The following is a 19,695-nucleotide window of genomic DNA, read 5'->3' on the forward strand; positions in this document are numbered from 1 at the left end:
TGGTCACTTTGGCATTGCTATGCATGTGCTTATTTCTTAGATATTGTCAGTTTTGTATATATAACGATGAACTGGAATTGTTCAAGTTATATGAATAAACATTCTGTTCTGTTCTGTAAACGAACATCAAATACAAGAAAGGGTTTTGGTCAGGTATGCAACAGAAACATTACCCGGTTACCTATCATAGTAATCGTTTGATTAGATGTTAACTGAAGAACTTCAAACTAAGTTCCAGTAAGTATTAATTCAAAATTGTAATAATGCTTGTACACGTTCTTCTTTCCAAAACATATGTTGAGTAAGACTGATCGCTTACGAACTATTTTATCATACAATTGATTATGGAGCGTGTTCTTAAATTTATCAATACTTATGATAATGATGGCGATAACAACAATAATAATAATAATAATAAAAATAATAGCGATTGATTTTGTATCGCCATTATATAATTATGAAGGAGATAATTACGTCAACGATAATATCGCCACTCTCGACAGATTCCAAGTTTAACGTTTAACGATTAAAACAAAACAATAGTCAATAAAAAATTCGTTGGGTCGGGTCGGCGGGTCAACATCGAAAAAATATGTGGAATTTCGGGTCGGGTCGGATCAGGATTAAAATAAGTTTATACCAAACAACTGCATTTAATAACGCATTTCCTTTAGCAAATACATTTGTCAAAAATATAGACAGCTAATCTATTAGAAGACAACGTTTCATTGATCAAGTATTGCCGAAGTACTTGATTTTATTACTATTCATTAAGTATAAACCTAATTGTTGGAAATTCATGTCAATTTTGCACGGGAATAAGGTCATACATTAACACCTTTATTGGCTAGAACTATAAAAAGCAGGGGAAAAAACTACACGTTTTCAACCTAAAATAAAGCTTCTCTCACTTTTAAGTGAGGGCAAGGAAATAATGTATTAATGTCTCATTCATGTCTGTTTTAAGGACGTTTCAAATTTACAGCCGATATAGATTTGTAAATCAAGTTCTGTTGCAGAAATTTTCCATATATTAGTCTGAAATATTTTAAACATTTCAAAATATCATTCACCACTTACTTTGGAATGGTGCATTTATTCTCTTGATTTGAATTGAAAACATCGCTTTGCTTGATTTTTAGAATACAATTTTACTCCAATTATATCTGCAGAAAAAACCTGCACATCTTCCCTTTCATGACTTAGCGGCCCGACCCGGTTTCGTTGGCAAATTCTTTGTCACGAATCCGCGGGTTATTTGTTGACTCGAGAATCCGATTCGACTTCAGGTAACCGTTTGAGCCCGCAGTGTCACACTGTTTCAATGTTTCCGTCTGCAGCTCTCCACATTCGAATTGTTTTTATACATATGAGTTGAAACAAGCGAAAATGGGTCCTGTGCGAGCAGTGTTACTCAAGACAAGACAGCGAATCTGCGCAGATGGGAAGTGGCAGACAGACAGACAGACAGACAGACAGATCCGTCAGGAAATCGCGAAATATTCCACACTCAGACCAACCAGCGGAAAACGGTTGATACTCGCTGAAAACGCTTCCGGCTGGCCCTATGATAGGCGTTAGCCGATTAAAAACAAGTAAGTAATAAGGTATATGTACCTGTTTGAATACTCAATTTCTCAATCGAATCGAGGAATCGGCGGCCATTTTTTTCTCAAATCTGACCACGTGATTCCAGCATTACACAAGCGTATTTTTTAAATCATGGTTCGAAAAGGGCGTTCATTTTGTTGGGCAAAATATTGAAACTTTATCCTTTTACAGTTCCGATGAGTTTTGTAAAGTATTTGACTTCCATCCAAATTACCTTCTTTTCCTTGGTATTACTAATGCAGTGGCAAGGTACATTAAAGTCAGCAGCTCCAAAGACACAAGTTTCATGAAGCCTTTATCCCGGCTATTATACGGTCCATCTTTGTAAATACCAAGGGTACGAAACCTGTGTACGATATAATTTCAAAAAGCGAGTCCTCACCAGTGTGTATAGCTAAATGGTTGAATATTTTTAATCATATTGAAACAAATGAATGGCGACATATTTTTGATATGCCTTTCCGTATTACACGGGATACCAATTTACAGTGATTTCAATTTAGAACTATACATCGAATTTTATGTACAAACTATTTTCAATTTAAAATTGGCCACGCCACTACAGCCTACTGCACCTTTAGTGAAACTGAATGTGAAACTATTCAACATTTAATTTGGGAATGTAGTCATGTCAATCAGTTAATCAAACAATTGTTTTCTGGATGTAATCACTTTTCGAACTTTCTCAATATGCATTCCTTTATATTGGCACAGTCAAATTCAAGTGGTCCTTTAAATTTATTTTTTGGTTTTATAAAAATGTTTATTTATAATTGTAAAATGAACAAAACTCGACCAACTCTTACAGCAGCAAAATCGTACCTGTCCTTACATTGTCAAGTACTAAGTAAAATTAATTATTTTAATGACTTGCGTAAAAGAAAAGAACGTGAACTGTTGTAACCCATTTTCCAGTAGTTTTGATAAGAGACTTAAAATCAATTGTTTATTAATAACATTATTTGCTTATATTATAATGTAAAAGCTGTTGATTGTATTACGTATAAAATAAGTTATAATATGCATATATTGTTTCTTAGCTATGTACGGTGTGGAATGCCCTCGACCCATACACACATATCGACGAGGAAATAAAATATATTGAACGGAACAAAAAATAGTTAAGTTAAAACATATACCATTATTGTACACCCCCCAACTCGAGTTACATGCGACAATGGGCAGATTTACTGTAACATAAACATCATTTAAACATTTTCAAAAGGTACGATATTAGATAAAAGTGTAAACGTATCATAAATATAAATAGTTTTTACGATGTATTAAAATCTCATTGCAGGCTTTCGCAGTGTACTTAACAAAGGACTCATTAGACATTAACTGACAAAATTGATCTGAAGTATATAGCGTTAAGAAACTAGGTTTAATATTCATAATATTATCAAACATATATTGGCGCATTATGTCATACAAGCTGCAGTGCATTAGCACATATTCGTCATTGTCTATATATGTGAGGTAGTGAAAGCCAGTCCGTTCATGTTCGGGTACTCCCTCGTATCTGCCTGTTTCTATTCTAAGGGTTGCAGACGGGCATCTATATTTAGCTAATTCACTTCTTCTTACTCTTGACATACCATAACATTTAAGATAGGGTTCAGTCTCAAAACTAGTGTAATATGTCATATAAGTTCTGAAATAATTCCGTCCGCCTCTTGCTGTGTTATTACTTGCTTTCCAACTGTTTATATATTTTGCAAACATAAGAGTCACTACTTGATCGATACTCCGAATGTATTTTCTATGTTTATGTGAATATTTTTTAAATGTTAGCGGTTACGATACGACCAAACAAAACACGTTTGTTCAGTCGTGTGCTGTCCATATTCACACAGCGGAAATAGTAATATTGTCCCAATATGCACTTCCATCGACGCAGGATGGAGGTTCCCAGCCCATATCGCCAGCCGCATTCTGTGTTTACCTGTCGACGCCAAGAGAGTATCTTCCTGCGCGGAGCTGTACAGCGTTGATGCATGAGAATTTCCCAATATAGCGGCGTAGTAGCTGATGATCGGCCATACAAAGTACCGTAGAGCTTGTTGAAGATATTAAACGGCATTCCTCCAAACGCTTTATCTTTGGAGATGAGTAACCCGAGGGGTACGTGTTGCTTATTAAGCAACAGATTTAACGGTAATATTAAAGTCTTAGTGTTATGTCAGTACGAGTCCCAGATACCTGTAATGGCCTGTGTATTCAATATTTGACTCACAGCAAAAGAAGACGGCTTTTGAGAGTTCTGCGTTTCGACAGTGAAATTGAATTATTTTAGTGATTTTTTAGTATTTATTTCCATGTTATTTCCTTTACACCATGTCCATAAAGAAATAGCAACATAGTGAAAAGAAGGATATCTCATAAAGCTCCACAAGAAATGCGATCTGTATTCCTGCTCCAACCACTGGGGGATAACGCTGTTTTCCATCCCAGGAAAAGCGTTGAATCGCATCCTGCTGAATCAAATTAAGTGTGCTGTAGACTCGCATCTCCGTGACCAACACGCCGGCTTCCAAAAAGAGAGGAAGTGCACGGATCAGATTTTAACCATGTGCAAACTTTTGGAAATCCTGTAGTAGAACTCACCCCTCTACATTAACCCTTTGCATGCTGGGAAATTTGTCGTCTGCTAAAATGTCGCCTGCTGAATTTCTAAAATTAGCATTTTCTTCGATTTTTTTCAAAGAATACTATCCGAATAGCAAACAGTTTGGATCCAGATGAGACGCCACGTTCTGTGGCGTCTCATCTGGATCCAAACTGTTTGCAAAGGCCTTCAAAATCCGGTTCCCGCACTGAAAGGGTTAACTTCATCGCCTATGAGAAAGCTTTCGACAGTATTGACCGACAGTCCCACTATAAATTATTGACACACTAAGCAATGCCAAAAACGATCGCAAAGACCATCAGGAAGTCTCATGAAGGGAATACCTACATAATCCTTTACGACCGACAGCTCACCGACGCCTTCGAAGAATGGTCCGGATTGCGGCTAGGCTGCTTACTCTAATCTTTCCTGTTCATGCTGGCCATACACCTCGACGACAATCGGAGTCCAGTGGATACTTTGGAAACAGATGTACGACCTCGACTTTGCCGACGAACAAAGGGAATAGCAAGGTGTTCGTGGCTAATGAATCCAATTCCACAACCACCACAGTCCAAGGCGAGGAAGAAAGCTTCACCTATCCCGGCAGCATTGTTGACAACCATATAGGAACGATTCTTACGTATGAACCCGCATCGGAAAAGCGTGAGCATCCTTCCATCAGTTAAGGAATATATGGGGATCAATTGCGATATTCATCAACGTCTTCAATACCATCGTGAAGCCAATACTACACTATGGGGGAAGTGACCTGGAGAACGACCGCTAAATACATAAAGACAATCCAGGGCTTCATCAACACCGACCTAGGAAGATTCTTAAGATTTGATGGATATTGTTGTTGGGTTCCGCAATTAATTTACAGGTCCAACAGCCTCTTTACGAGTGTATCTAGAGAGTTGACCTGCGTTTGCGAGACACGATTACCAACGATATCACCAACGCATCTTATACGACAAGGCGATCTCTGATCTGCAACCACAAAGAAAAGAGGAAGAGAGTGCGGTCTTGAAACACCTGGCACCGAGACTTGGGGCAAAGCTGATCGGCCAAAGGCTACCACAGGCGGAGGTGAGATGAGATGAATCTACAGACAAGGTACAAACGTGTAATGTTATAGGTTGACAGAGTTGCTTTGTCTGACCTGTTTATATATATAGCCGTGCGTTTTTAAATGTATCACGTATATGGAGAAATTAGAATGATCACTCATCTGTTACTCTACCATATTGAACGACGTTCTTTAGAATACTCGCATAAACATTTCTATAGGATAAGGACCGTAGTCATTACAAAGGCTGTCCTTTTGTTGAAGAAGATAAAAGAAAAATACATACGTTATAATTCGCCAATTACTGTCATAACCAACATAAATAAGAGAACAATTCACGTTTTTTGGGTTCGGTTTTCGGTTTAAAAGACACACTATCGGGAAATGAGATATGCTTTTAAGATCGTATCGAATATTTTGAAATTCAATTGACAGTACTTTTGTCTATCCGTCATGCGCTGAAAATCACGATTAAACTGGTTTATAAATAAAGTACGTTGGTGGGAGTACACTAGTATATTAATAGTCTTTGTTGAATAAATAGGCTTGTACTTTTAAAAGATATATTTGTAAAATTAAATTTGGATGAATTGAATTTCAAATTTAAATATAAATCGATTTCCCTAAATCATAAATCAGGAATATTCTCACATGACGATGCGTGAAAACGAAAAGCTTTTGGAAAAGGATTGACAAGCCGTAGTAGCCACCGTTTGGATATTTCCGGTGGTTGGCCGTGTTCGCTCCGATAAAACTCTTTCAATGATGGCGTTTATGATAATTATTTTGTTGGCATTGCTAGCAGGAAAGGAAGTTGGAGCAGCGAATGTTTCTGACACACAGAATCTTCTCACGGACCTATCGCAAGACTACAATGTCAACATTAGGCCGGCAGTCGATCAACTATCTCCAGTCAATGTATCGTTACAAATGTACCTGAAATCAATCATGGAATTTGATGAAGTTCAGGGATCTATATCCTACACCGCAGGCTTCCTTATGATATGGGAGGACTACCGTTTAGGCTGGGACCCGTTGCGTTACGGGGGTTTGACAAAGTTGACTGTTCCGTTGAAACAGATTTGGTTCCCGGAGCTGATTCTCGTGTCGCCTGCGACGGACAGAACCTATTTAGCAAATACTCAGAGTAAAGCGCGGATTTGGTCCGGTGGAGAAGTAGAATATCTAGAGGGGGTAATGATAGAAAGCACGTGCGATGTAAATGTCAAGTACTATCCCTTCGACCTTCAGTCTTGCAACACATCCTTCATGGCACTGGGTTACTACCAAACAGAAGTATATCTAATGAGGAGGACAGAGTCAATAGATCTAACATTGTATCATGGTAACTCTATGTGGACTTTGGAATCAACGTCTGTGAGTGTGGCAGATATCTCGACAGGGTCCGAGGAACAAGAAGTGTTCTTCACATTCAATCTGCGCAGGAAGCCGGTCTATGCAGTCGTTACCGTTCTTTTACCAATTTTATTTCTTGGTACTCTTAATGCGTTTGTGTTTTTGTTGATACCCGAATCTGGCGAGAGGATTGGCTACAGCATCACGACGCTGCTTTCCATCGCCGTCTACATGACAATCATCATGTCTACCTTGCCGCAGTCCTCAGACCCAACTCCGCTTATCTTCTACAAACTTTTGGTCGACCTCGCCTACAGTTCTCTTATAATTGTAGCTGTGATCCTGAACATGCGCTTGCACGCAAAAGACGACGATGCCTCGATGCCAAAATTTTTTGTATCCTTCTATCTCGCCCTGACGTGCAGAGGTTGTGGCGGAAAACCAGTGAGTCCAGCATCGCACGGCTTTGCGACGGATAAAAATGTCCTAACTCTTAATGAAATGAAGACGAAACCTGATGAACTCGACATGCCCGTGAATTCCGTGGACGCTAAGAAAATCACATGGAAGAAGTTCAGCTCCCTTCTGGACACTATTTTCTTTGTTCTGTTCATCTTTTATTCGTTTCTTAGTTTCGCCGTTTTCCTTGGTGTTCTGGTCGGCGGGGCATAGGCAAGGACAAGATCGGTGACAAAGTTAACATATCAAAGTAACATATTTGCAAATTTTCTATTTTATCATCGACTCTAGAAAATAATATTAGTCATAAATTTACTTTTAATAATGTCTCGTTGGTGAATTAAAATTGATCCAAACTGCGAAATATATGACCATGTGCCTTATATAAGTGGATTGCATAGACCTCGATTCTTTTAGCTTATCATTGATTTGTTGCATGTTATGTCCAGTCTTAAATATGTGAATATATCATTTAGAAATTAACACTTGTATATCATCTTCATATATTGTGTGCGGGTTATATGCATTATTCAAGCGTTCACATAATACATTGTTGTAAATTGCTATAAAGATTTTGTTTCAAACAATGAAAACATTGAAGTTCAATATTCAAATTTCGACAAAGATAAAGTTTTTCATGTGAAGCAATGCTCAACACTTAAGGTGTGACTTGCTCGCTGACGCATGATATGTCAATGGAGGTTTCACTTTCAAGTTTAGCTAACAGTTTTTCATAAAAACCACAACACGTTTGAAAAAAGACTCTAATCACTCACTAAAATGTGATAATAACGCAGTTATTTCAGTGACGCTGTTGTCCATACACATTCTGAGCAATTTTTCCAGAAAGTTAATACAGCGATGGAATTCAAACAAAATTATTTCTTAAATAATAAAACAAAAAATGTTATTTTAAAATGCCCTATTAGAGTAGACCTGCGCAAAAGTCATTAAATATCTGATACATGTATTAATATATATATATATATATAATATAAAGGATTGCAAGGAGTGTATAACGAAATTTCAATAATGTTATTAGTTACTGATAAGTTACTGATTTGAATACGGATTTGTCATATTTTTTTCAATATGATGTTTGCTGCATAAACATCATGACACAGTAGGAGATCAAAATAAGTATCTTTAAAAACAAAGCGATGTGCGTCTATTCTAAGTTTACGCTAAGTTTACAGCGCACATTATTGACTTTCTTGTTCGATAACGTTTTATGAAAGATTGGAAGATAAAGACTTCATTTAATACTTATTTATTCAATACTTATTTATTCAATACTAATAAAACTTACATTATACAACTTTTTCATTTTCTAAGCTCTATCACCAAAGTCCTCGTTCAGCCACCGTATGACATGTTTGTTTTGTAGTTTATTGCATATGTAATTAATTACTGAGTGTTACACATTTGAGCAAACATGGAAATGCCAATATCAGGTAAACAACAACAACAATCGAGTCTATATAGAGACATTTTTCTTAAACATAATTTATCGTCGCTATTGACGATAACTACAATACGGATTAACACATTACGGGTGCAGTAAGTGTTTCGGCTGTTAATACCCTATTAAGTGTATAATATTTGATTTTTTTTATTTCTATGCATCAATAACAAAAAGCTACGATGAACATCGCACTTATTTAACACCCAAAGAAGAAAGATGATAGCTGGACCTATGTTCAATCCACCTCCCTTTTTTCATTCGGGTTTGGGAGCGTCCTTGGTTGATTTACGTTGATTGGTTTATTCTCTTGGGATCAGTGGCACGTAAATAAGTTCAAACGGTTAATAAACTCTGAATGTCCATGCTGAAGTGGAATACGAAGCAATTTTTTATTATTTGTTTTGAACTTATAGCAAACTTTCCACTTTTCAAGTAATTTGATTAGTTGCTATATTTTTCAAACATTACTTTGCATACGAAGGAACAATCGGGCAATATTACAATTATCTATTATATGTTTGGTTATGAATAGATTCGCACCGCCACACTTTAAGGGCTTGAACGAGCAAGTCACATTTATTTTATTTTCACCGCGTTCTAATTATAAATAATCAATGTATATTTTACAAAAGAGAAACGCCAGTTTTGTCTCAATGCGAAAAATAATAACCGTAATTAACGAATAACAATTGCAATATGTTCTAAATATCATATTCTTTCAAAATAATGATCAAACAATTGTTCTTATTTAAATTTCGGTCCATGATATATTGTACTAGATTGCAGATAAGGAAAATAGACTTTTCGTCAATCTGTGAACAAGTCCCTTTCAGACTGTTGGAAGAGTTAGGGCCTTCGTGCGTCGCTTGCGGTAAACGAGGTTTTTAATATTGAGAATCCGGCAACAAAATCAGACATATACGTATTACAGTATTACAGCAATAACATGTAAATACTTAATGTTTGAGTTGTTTATCAGCTGCAATCATATTGCGGCGTTACATATGTCGCAAGATGGATGTTATACATATAGCAATTTTAAATAGACCTTCGTAGAAAAAAACACGCTCTGTGCTTTCATTTCACCCATCTCTCTGGGTTTTGATTTTTTTTTACTCGATTGAATTCCTCCTGATAGACGTGTGTGCGTAATGATGAATCGCTAAAATCTTTGGACTTTATTGAGGGCTGTTAACGAGCATCAACTCTGTTCACGTCAACCGTGTGGTTAAAAATGGCATATTTATATAACCCGTGATTCCCTTTGTTTTACACACAGTATGTGAATTTGACGCGAACTTATTATAATGTGATATTTGAATCTATGATCAAACATACCTTAAATGAATTTAACATATTTAAGTTCGAAAGACAATGACGTCAATGTTGTTTTGGTTTTGCTGATTGCCAAAATCTATCCGACCTTTGGGCATACACGTGTCATTAAAATTGCTTTTGCTCATTAGCACACAATTGAGTTATTGTATTGCTTATTTTACACACTTAACATTTTAAATAATAACGTATGTTTAGGTTATTGCACATCGTTAGACTCATTCTCGCAAAGAAGGGTGTCAACTCCTACAAAATTCGGTGTCGGGGATGTGATAATGGTCTTTTCATATTTTTTCGGTTTGTAAATAAACACAAAGTGCATTAAACAATGTATTTCCATTTTATACACATAAATGCTGGTATTTGCATAATATACAACATACAGGGAATGACAATTACTTATTATGTATACATATATTTCTACTGCAAACTTGTGTACGTAAAAATAAAAGATACTACATAATTATGTATGTATGAAATTGGTTTGGCAAGAAAAATGAGCCCCCTTCCGACCATTTTAAGCCTGGCCCTGCTATTCCAAAATTATTCTCTGTTTAAAGAAAACTTAACTACTGGCTTCCATTTCCGGAGGAGAAGGACGTGATTTGTTTTTGTCAGTGAACTTTGTGGATTTTACCGTGTTCTACTGTGATTAAGATCTGAAAAGTGTGTGAAAAGTTGATGAAAGTATATGTGACTCTGGGAGAATTATTGGCTGGATATTACTGGACACAAAAGTAAGCGATAGTATGCGTTTTTAGTTTTTTCCTGTGTCTCCTGCTTGTTTTGAATTGATAATTATTTTAAATAACGTTACACGGTGATATACATGTGGGTTACGATAGAGTGCTAATTCCACATTGCCCAAGGCTATAACGGGTTAATGATAACAATATCCGTGATCGAGGATCATGGATAGTAGCGCATACATCGAGTACGAACCGTTGTCGCTCCAGGTCAACACGGAGGTGAAAGTTCCCATTACTGCTTCTAGTGACGTCATCTTTACTAATGCAGTGAATGAAAATAACGATAATATCTCAACGTTACTGCAGGCAAGTGGGACAAATAATGAGGCTGATACCGACCTAGGATTTGTTTCACAGAATATAACAGACTTGTTGACCTGTACAGATGCATGCTTGCATTGCCGGTTGATATGATGGACATTATATGGACATGATTAGACGCAATACACATGCAGAATTTGAAGTTGATAATTACCGGTACCACATATGGCGAGCTGATAGAAACCAACACAGAGGAGGTACAGCCGCATATATTAGGTCTGACATTGCATGTGACGGAAAGAATAATCTAGAATTCAATAACATAGAATCTATTTCTATAGAGGTTACACTTGATAAAATCAAATGGATAGTTCTTGTCTGCTACAAACCACCAGTATTAGACAATGAAACATTTCAAAAAGATTGTACTTTGATCCTGGATAAATGCATAAAAAATATGACCATTTGTTACTGATCGGAGATTTAAATTATGATGTTATTAAAAAATAGTAAAAATCAACCATTACTTGATATAGGTGTATTTAGCCTAGAAAATGTCATTACAGATCATACTTGTTTTACTAAAATGCAGACCTAAGTCTGGTAGATGTTATCCTAACAAGTAAACCAGAACTTTGAGTGAAAACTTGTAACTTTAATTGTGGTTTAAGTGATGTTCATAACCTGACTGGTGTGAGCTAAAACATAGCATACCCGCTAAAAGGCAAGAATATCGAAATTACAGAAGTTTAAAAAAATTGATATCTTTTCATTTCAAACTGAGTTAGAAACACAATTTTCATTTGTTGACTATAACGAACCAGATGTAAATAAACTGTATAATACTTTTGAGGAATACTTTTTAAATGAAGCTGATAAGGATGCATCAGTTAAAATGAAAAAAGTCCAAAAGAAACCAGTGCCATACATAATATAAACAATTAAAAAGTGCAATATATAAAAAAGAATGCTTCATATTAAATATTAAAATAACAAGAACACACACACAATACTTGGAAAATTACAGGCAACGAAGAAATCTTGTAACCAAAAATACGACGTAAATCTTAAAATAACTACTTCATTGAAAGGTGTACAGGGGGCTGCAAATCTCAGGATTTCTGGAAAACTGTCAAACCCTTCAACAAACACAGGCAGTAATATAAATAAAGACACTATTCTATACGAAAATGACAGGCTCATTACAAACCAAAAACAAGTCGGAGAAATTTTCAATCACTTTTTTTGTAAACGTGGCACAAAACATAGGAAATGAATCCCTAACAGCTAATGAAAATCACCATCGCATCTCTATGATACCCTCAGTATCAGTCATTCGACATTCCCGGATAAACTCAAAATAGCTCAAGTAAAACCATTACATAAAAATAGTAATTTAGATAAAGCTAATTACAGACCAGTTAGTATTTTACCCAAAATCTTCGAACAATCCATAAATGAACAATTTAACAACATATTTTAACAATCATTTGAATCCTTTTTATCTGCTTTTAGGAAGGCTATGGTTGCCAAACTGCACTTTGAAAAATAAAAGAAGATTGGAAAAAATCCATGGGTGAAAATAAATTTGTTGCTGCAATTTTAATTGACCTATCTGAAGCGTTCGATTGTCTCCCTCACGACTTGATACTGTTAAAACTTAAAGCTTATGGTATGTCCGAACACTCAACTTATTTGTTGAAAAGTTACCTCTTGCATAGGAAACAGTGTGTCCGTATGAGAAATTTCAATAGTCAGTTTTTAACTTATAACTTAACTTATACAAAGGAGTTCCTCGGAGATCTATTCTTGGACCGGTTCTATTTAACAATTTTATAAACGACATGTTTTATTTTATATCAAATAGACGCTTGTATAACTATGCTGACGATAATACCATTTATTATTCAGGACATAATTTTACAGACGTTGTTAATACTCTTGAAGAAGATAGCAAAACATTAATAGCTTGGTTTTCAAACAATAAAATGCAAGCCGATCCAGATTAATGTCAGAGAATTGCCATTGGACAAAGAATCTAGAGAACAAAATATATCCTTCAATCTTGGAAATAATCATAGATCTCTACTATCATATGAGATGAAGAAGTAAAGATATTAGGGGTCACAATTGACTTTCAACTGAAATTTAATAGCCATATATCTAACAATTGTAAAAAAACGCCTCAAGGCAATTAAATGTTTTGAAAAGAATTGGAAAACACCTTTGTTAATTAGGTAAACTATTGCCCTAAAGTATCGCATTGCTGTGGAGAATTGAATACAAAGAAAATGGAAAAAATCAAGAAAGAGCATTTAGATTCGTTTATGACGATTATGTTTCAATTTATGATGATCTATTGAAAAGGTCAACATTGCATTCATTGTAAATTAGGAGACTAAGATCAATTATTTTAGAAACATTTGAAATAGTAAATAATCAAACTTCCATTTATCTTCAAGACCTCGTAAATCTTAAATCTAATTCCTATTCTTTTAGATACACCAGAACTGCTGAAATCCGCCTAGTAAGAACATCAAGATACGGCGTTAACTCTTTCCGTTTCGGGGCTGCCAAGCTGTGGAACTCTCTGCCCCAACATTTTAGGGACCAGGTACATTTCAATCAGTTCTCCAGTTTGGTTAGCTCATTGGACGGAGAGAGTTGCCGCTGTTCCTATTGCATGGATCAAACATAGTTGCTAAACATAGTCGCTAAAATTTGCTTTTGTTGCTTGCTTGCTTTATGTGTTCATGCACACTGCGATATATGCTTTGTTCATGCTTCAAAAATGCTTCAAAAAAGCAGTGGAGGAGCATCCTCTGGAGGCACGTGACAAATCCGTTCAGAGAAGCCAGATACTCGGCAATATGCACTCAAAGACCAGGTTTGTCCGAGTTATTGCCGAAGGACGGTAACTCAATTGTGGCAATTTATGCAATTTAAAAAACTCATCCAGAGTTGCTGCCCATTGGTAATTCAGTAAATAGAGCGATGGGGCGTATGCTATCAAGAGTGTACGCGGAACAGTGTCACAAGTGCTCAAGATGGTGTGACAATATTGCTGATCATTTACTTTTCTTCTGCCTGTATAATAACCCCACGTTGCGCGCACGATTGGACTCGTCATTCAAACTTGCGGGTTATACTTTAACTTACAATGGTGCAGCTTACCTCTTGAACAGCAAGCAGATGTGTTAGTGTGTCAAACGTTCCTCAACGCAAGCGCGTCAAATTTTGCGATGCTAAAAACGTTATATCGTGGGGTGAAGGGGTACGTTAATTAACATATAGCAGTCTTTCCCGGACACTATGATCCAAAATATTAAACAGAATATTGTAGAATTTCGTAACTTGAATACATGTATTTAATTTATTCCATGCATATAAATATTAGTTCAAACTCACGTGTATATAAGTTTTCTCTGTTTACATTGTCAATGATAACTGTGTTTAACACTTACGACGTGTAAGATATTGTACTATGTATACATAGAATATAAAGTTATAAAACTATATTACTCATCAATTGTCTTTTTTGGAAATTTATTTACAAATGAATCGATGTAAATATATGGATATTTTTGCCATTCAACATTACACTTCTGTTCACACATCCGTAAGCTTCAATGAGTCATGCCCAAATATGGTGCATCTTTTTAACAAAAGAAACCAGCACTAGTGTTCACATGTTGTTTTTGTATTTGAATAACTCTGTCTTGCATACTAATTTTGTCAACAAAACATTTTATTATGCATCAATAAGTATTTGCTTACACGATTAAAACCAAAAAAAATATTCGACGAGTACAAGCTTAGTGTCTTGAAGCAATCATTGTATTCCCTATTTCCAAAGTATACGAAATTTGTGTGCAAAACTATCTCAAAATGTTAAACGTTAAATAAACCTTGGACCATTGTTTAAGTTTCGCTTCATTTTTGGGGTTCGGCTCCCAGCAGCCTGTGTCGTTAGCTTCCAAGTAGCAAATGAACTTTCAGACGTCTTGATTGGATACCCATCATGCGGATTGTATTCACTCGAGTCTACGTGTGTGGTAAATTTTTTCCATTACCATATGTTTCCATAGTTCAATATGAGGGTCCAAATCTGCGTTAGACAGCCGAAGGCAGTCAAAGCGTGTTTTACATTAACACGTTAAAAAAGTGTCGTCAGTGGTATACCCTCCCGACACCAGCTCACACAAAGCCCCCAGTACACCAGAGCTTCCGCAGCGTCTTCAGAGTGTATTCATGTAAAATTATGTGAGCTGCACTCTCAGAAAACGGGGCTTATTTCTTGTGCGTAAAGTGTTATACTAGATGATCCTGTGCAGACCCCACTTTCCGCTTTAATGATGTTTCGTTTAAAGGAAGTCTCTTCTTATTAAAAATAAGTTAAGATGGAAAGGTTTCGTCCCTGCTTAGCCTGTGCGGACTACGGGACTGCACAGGCTAGTGTCGGACGACACTTCACGCACATGAATCAGGCCCCGTTTTCCCGCAGCGAGACTCATATAAAAAGTCATAATTGTGTACATGAATACGGAATATAAAAAGAGCCCTTATTTTGCACATGTGTGCGGAATACGAAAAGAGGCTTTATTGTGTAAATGTATACGGTCTTATGTAAATTGACTGCGTCGTGTTCACTTTAACACACATGCGAATAGCGAACATACAAAATGACATGTAGGCAAGTGCAGTCAATATCAATATACATATGGACCCAACAACGTTTGAGTTTATTATTAATAAATATGCGCATAAAGAACGGACATTTAGCAATGCTAGTTGATTTTCTATAAATATTTGCTCATACGGAAACGTTGTACTTATGTACATACACAGATGTTAAAGTGACCTAATAAGCTGTTGAAGATAGACACTTGTGATAAACAGACTTATGCACATTTTATTAGGAATACATATCTTCTGTAATTTTCGTTTTATAAACTCTAGTAGTCACTTTGACACGCTCTTTTATGTCTCCTTTGCAACCCATTTATGCATAGCGTCTACAAAAAAGGCCTTGGCAAACAGCGAAGACCCAGATGAGACTCCGCATAATGCGGCGTCTCATTATGGTCTACGCTGTTTGCTATTAAAGGAATTTCTGTAAGAAATATTATAAAAATAGAAAAAAATATACCAGAAACCCCTTTAATAGGAAATTGACTCATCTAACCTTTAAGGTCAGAAGAGTCCACTAGGCATAAATGGGTTAACATGATGTGTTCCAAAGATTCAATCAGCAATCGTTTTGTAAGTTCAATTAGCGCAGATATTAAAACGCACATCTTATACATTTGTAAACGATATCTGACAAAGCAAAGGCATAACAAAGGTTTTAACAGCTTTGAATTATATTTTAAACAATACTTTACATAAATAATCCAACACATGTCAAAAACATGAATAAACATACACAATAAAAGCACATACGGTACTAAATAAAAATTATCATAAATCACAAATATCACAGTTTGCCATCATCAAGCTCATAGCATTAAATGATGCATAAGTGTGAGCGAGCATGACCAGGAGTCTCAAGCTGACCTAAACCTGAATGGCCCCAACTGCAATGCCAGATAGGTCCTCATGGAGGCTACTTACGCACTCGAGTTATTGAGCTGAAACTGTTGAGCAAACAGTGACCTTGACCTTGACCTAACATGCCCTAAAGCATTCTGAAGCAATATTTTCATGCAAGCTCACAATATTTCGAGTTTCATTGGTAAATGTATATTAAAGTTATTTACCTTAAGCCACCTGTTTGCTGTCATTATATTCCTAGTAACAATGACCTCAATATTCACCTTATGGGTTCTGAATGAAATATCTTCATAAAAACTCAAGTCGTCAAGCGCAAAATGTTGTTACTTTATTAAGTAAATTTACCTTGGCCATGACCCAAATACAATCCAAAGCTTGGTTTCCATGCAGGTTGCTTTGTGTTTTATAAAGATTAGTTAATGCAAACAGCACTAATTGACCAAAAAAAGTCTCTTAAACAAAGCTGCCTGTCTGCCATACCCAAATGTTATAACCTTTACCAGAGAAGAGCCAGTACTTGGTGTCTTTGGAAAGATCAAGAGAAGGCCGCCTGAGGGGAGATCGAAATCAGAAATCTCCTGATCCCAAGTATTAAGTGATAAACCATGAAAATGTTGTGTCCTCTTTACATGTCTATGTTGTGCAGGTATGCTCCACCCTCCTTTGATTAAATTTTTTAATTTCCATATTCAAGTTTCAATTTTTTTAGTCCAGCTGGCATGTTGTGCAGCTGGAGGTCAAGGCTGTGCTCAAAATAAATGATGCGACTTTCATTTCAAGAAAAAAATAGGACACTGATGTTCTTAAATTCCACTGTTTTCTCAAAAACGTTTTCGTTTTCTACAAAAGTAAACAATACATGTTGGCCGCCCTGTGGGAGAACAGGGGTTAATGAATGTGCGTAAAAAGTCGTCCAAGATTAGCCTGTTCGGTATGCACAGGCTAAACAGGAACTACTCTTTATCCCTTTCATGGTATTTTTGTTTACAGGAAGTATGTTCTTAGCAAAAATCCAGTTTAGGTGGAGAGTGCTGTCCCTGATTACCCTGTGCTGACTGGAGAGGCTAATCTGGGACAACACTTTACGCATCTGCATTAAACCCTGTTTTTCCAGAGCATGGTTTATTTCAGAGTCCCTAAGTTTCATTCTCGGAGAGTCCAGATTTCATGTTTTGTAGGTAGAGGTCTGAGCTGTGCACACGACAAAAGACACACTTTGTGATGTCTGAATGGTCCTCCAACTGGGCCAATGAGAACGGCTTACCACACTGCTCACACTGCAATACAACCAATCAAATTCACTGTTACAACTGAGCCAATGAGAACTCCTCACCACACTGCTCACACTACAATACAACCAATCAGAATCACAGTAACATCTGGGCCAATGAGAACGAATTACAACACTGCTCACACTGCAATAGATGTACAACCAATCAGAATCACTGTAACATCTGGTTCACAGGATACAATTTTAGCACGATAGGTGGGATGGACCTCATAAACTTCTAAACACACACTCTGCTAATTTCATTATTTAAACAATAAGTTTGTTGAGTTTTTTTAAAGTAAATTGAGAGAACTAATCTTGCATAGAGGCTTTGGCATTTGTAAAATTGTGAAGCTGGAGCTTTTTTGTGTGCATCAAATTTTCACACACATGTTCTTCTTTAGCATGACAGGCATTTGCAATGAATAAATTGACTGACGGAAATTTCAATATATTCCTTTTTACAATTATGTCTACTACTGAGAGAATCCTTTCCAGTTCTGAAGCAATTGAAAACGTCTATATGCAACCAGCAGAAACCATAACTTTAAATGTCGCTTTTTGTGATTTTGACAGGCGCGACTTTATACAGATATGTCAATACTATATAAACTGTACGCTGAAGTTTCTTTAGCTAGCAGAAAACATGAAAATCCTGCAATAATCTCAGTATCTTAGGGTGAAAATGAAAATGATACCTTTCAAACTTGAATCTTGCAAGAAAATCTTAAATTTAATTTGATTTTTAAAGGGCCTACACACGTGTCAATGTGCGTATCTGGGTGGTACAGGGTTAAAAAATACCTTCTGTATTTTGACTCCTACTGCTCGCTTCTTCTCCAGCACTATTGGGATTTTGTCTGAGTCTTCAATATTCCAGAGGCGAACAGTTTGATCCTAAAAAATGTAACACATTGTAGTTTTTGAGTGACTTTTTGATCATGTATAAGGTGCATATCAACAATATTCATCCCTAAACTATGGCATGTATCAAAACAATTCATGGCATTTGTGAATTTCGAATAAGACATCAGTACTAGTACTTGGTTCTTAGTTCTTTAGAATGCTCCCAGACTTATTATGATGAAAATAAACAAGGAAAAATTACATAAAAATAAATAAAACATCAATTGACATTAAAGAAGATGATGTGAAAAAAAGGCAAATGTTTGCTGTTTTCAACAAAGTGGAAATAGGTTTGTAATGAGTTAACTTCATGAGTGGTTATTTTGTCAATGCAAGCATGATGATGGGATAATGGTGTCATATGAGTCTCACACCTGGAAAACAGGCCTTAAAGCAGGCACATTAACCCTTTCCCACTAAGAAGCAACGTGCAAATGGCTATGTGAAAACGGCATAAACCAGAACAGCCTGCGAGTCACTTGCAGTCTGTTCAGGTTTTATGCTGTTTGCTGCTCATCAGTATCTAAGGTTTGCAGATGAAACCTTTAACTTGAATCAAGTAAGAAAGGTCTTCAATTTAATAGTACTTTCTAAGGGACTAAAAATTTGTGAAAATACGTATCTAAGTGGTAAAGGTTTAAGTCTCGTCCCAGATCTGCTTGGGCAGTCTGCACATGCTTATCAGGGTCAACACTTTCCGCTAGAACTGTATTTTTGCTAGAAGAAACTTCCTTTAAACAAAAAACATCCATAAAAGCAGAAAGTGTCCTCCCTGATGAGCCTAACTGCACAGGCTAATCTGGGACAACACTTTATGCACAGTTATTGGACAACACTTTATGCACAGGTATTGGACAACACTTTATGCACAGGTATTGGACAACACTTTATGCACAGGTATTGGACAGCACTTTATGCACAGGTATTAAGTGTTTTCCCAGAGCGAGGATCAGATGAATTATTCCCTACCCTTGCACAAGACATGAGCCATCGTTGGTCCTGACTGAAGCATACATCTTCCACCCAGCCTGAATGACCCTGAAGTGGACA

At 36.4% G+C, this 19,695-nt stretch overlaps 2 protein-coding genes across 3 annotated transcripts in view; one reads left to right on the forward strand and one right to left on the reverse strand.

Annotated features, from left to right (window-relative positions):
• Positions 1 to 6,002: 6,002 nt before the first annotated feature.
• LOC127844549 (neuronal acetylcholine receptor subunit alpha-6-like) lies at positions 6,003 to 7,547 on the forward strand. The gene has a single exon (XM_052374899.1). The coding sequence runs from the start codon at positions 6,054 to 6,056 to the stop codon at positions 7,317 to 7,319; it is 1,266 nt and encodes a 421-aa protein (XP_052230859.1). The 5' UTR covers positions 6,003 to 6,053; the 3' UTR covers positions 7,320 to 7,547.
• An 8,714-nt stretch (positions 7,548 to 16,261) lies between these two features.
• The window catches only part of LOC127844550 (WD repeat-containing protein 88-like), a 32,378-nt gene continuing 28,944 nt past the window's right edge, over positions 16,262 to 19,695 (reverse strand). For both annotated transcript variants that reach the window (XM_052374901.1, XM_052374900.1), the window contains exons 8-10: positions 19,615 to 19,683; positions 18,544 to 18,636; positions 16,262 to 17,746 (exon numbers count right to left, since the gene is read on the reverse strand). In XM_052374901.1, the coding sequence (XP_052230861.1) occupies positions 17,606 to 17,746; positions 18,544 to 18,636; positions 19,615 to 19,683 (303 nt within the window). In that variant the 3' untranslated portion in view covers positions 16,262 to 17,605. The remainder of the gene's footprint in view (positions 17,747 to 18,543; positions 18,637 to 19,614; positions 19,684 to 19,695) is intronic.

Source organism: Dreissena polymorpha, chromosome 9 (assembly GCF_020536995.1).
Source record: "Dreissena polymorpha isolate Duluth1 chromosome 9, UMN_Dpol_1.0, whole genome shotgun sequence".
NCBI lineage: Eukaryota > Metazoa > Mollusca > Bivalvia > Myida > Dreissenidae > Dreissena > Dreissena polymorpha.

Coding starts and splice junctions, on each gene's coding strand:
- LOC127844549 (XM_052374899.1), top strand. CDS start 6,054: ATGATGGCGTTTATGATAATTATTTTGTTGGCATTGCTAGCAGGAAAG.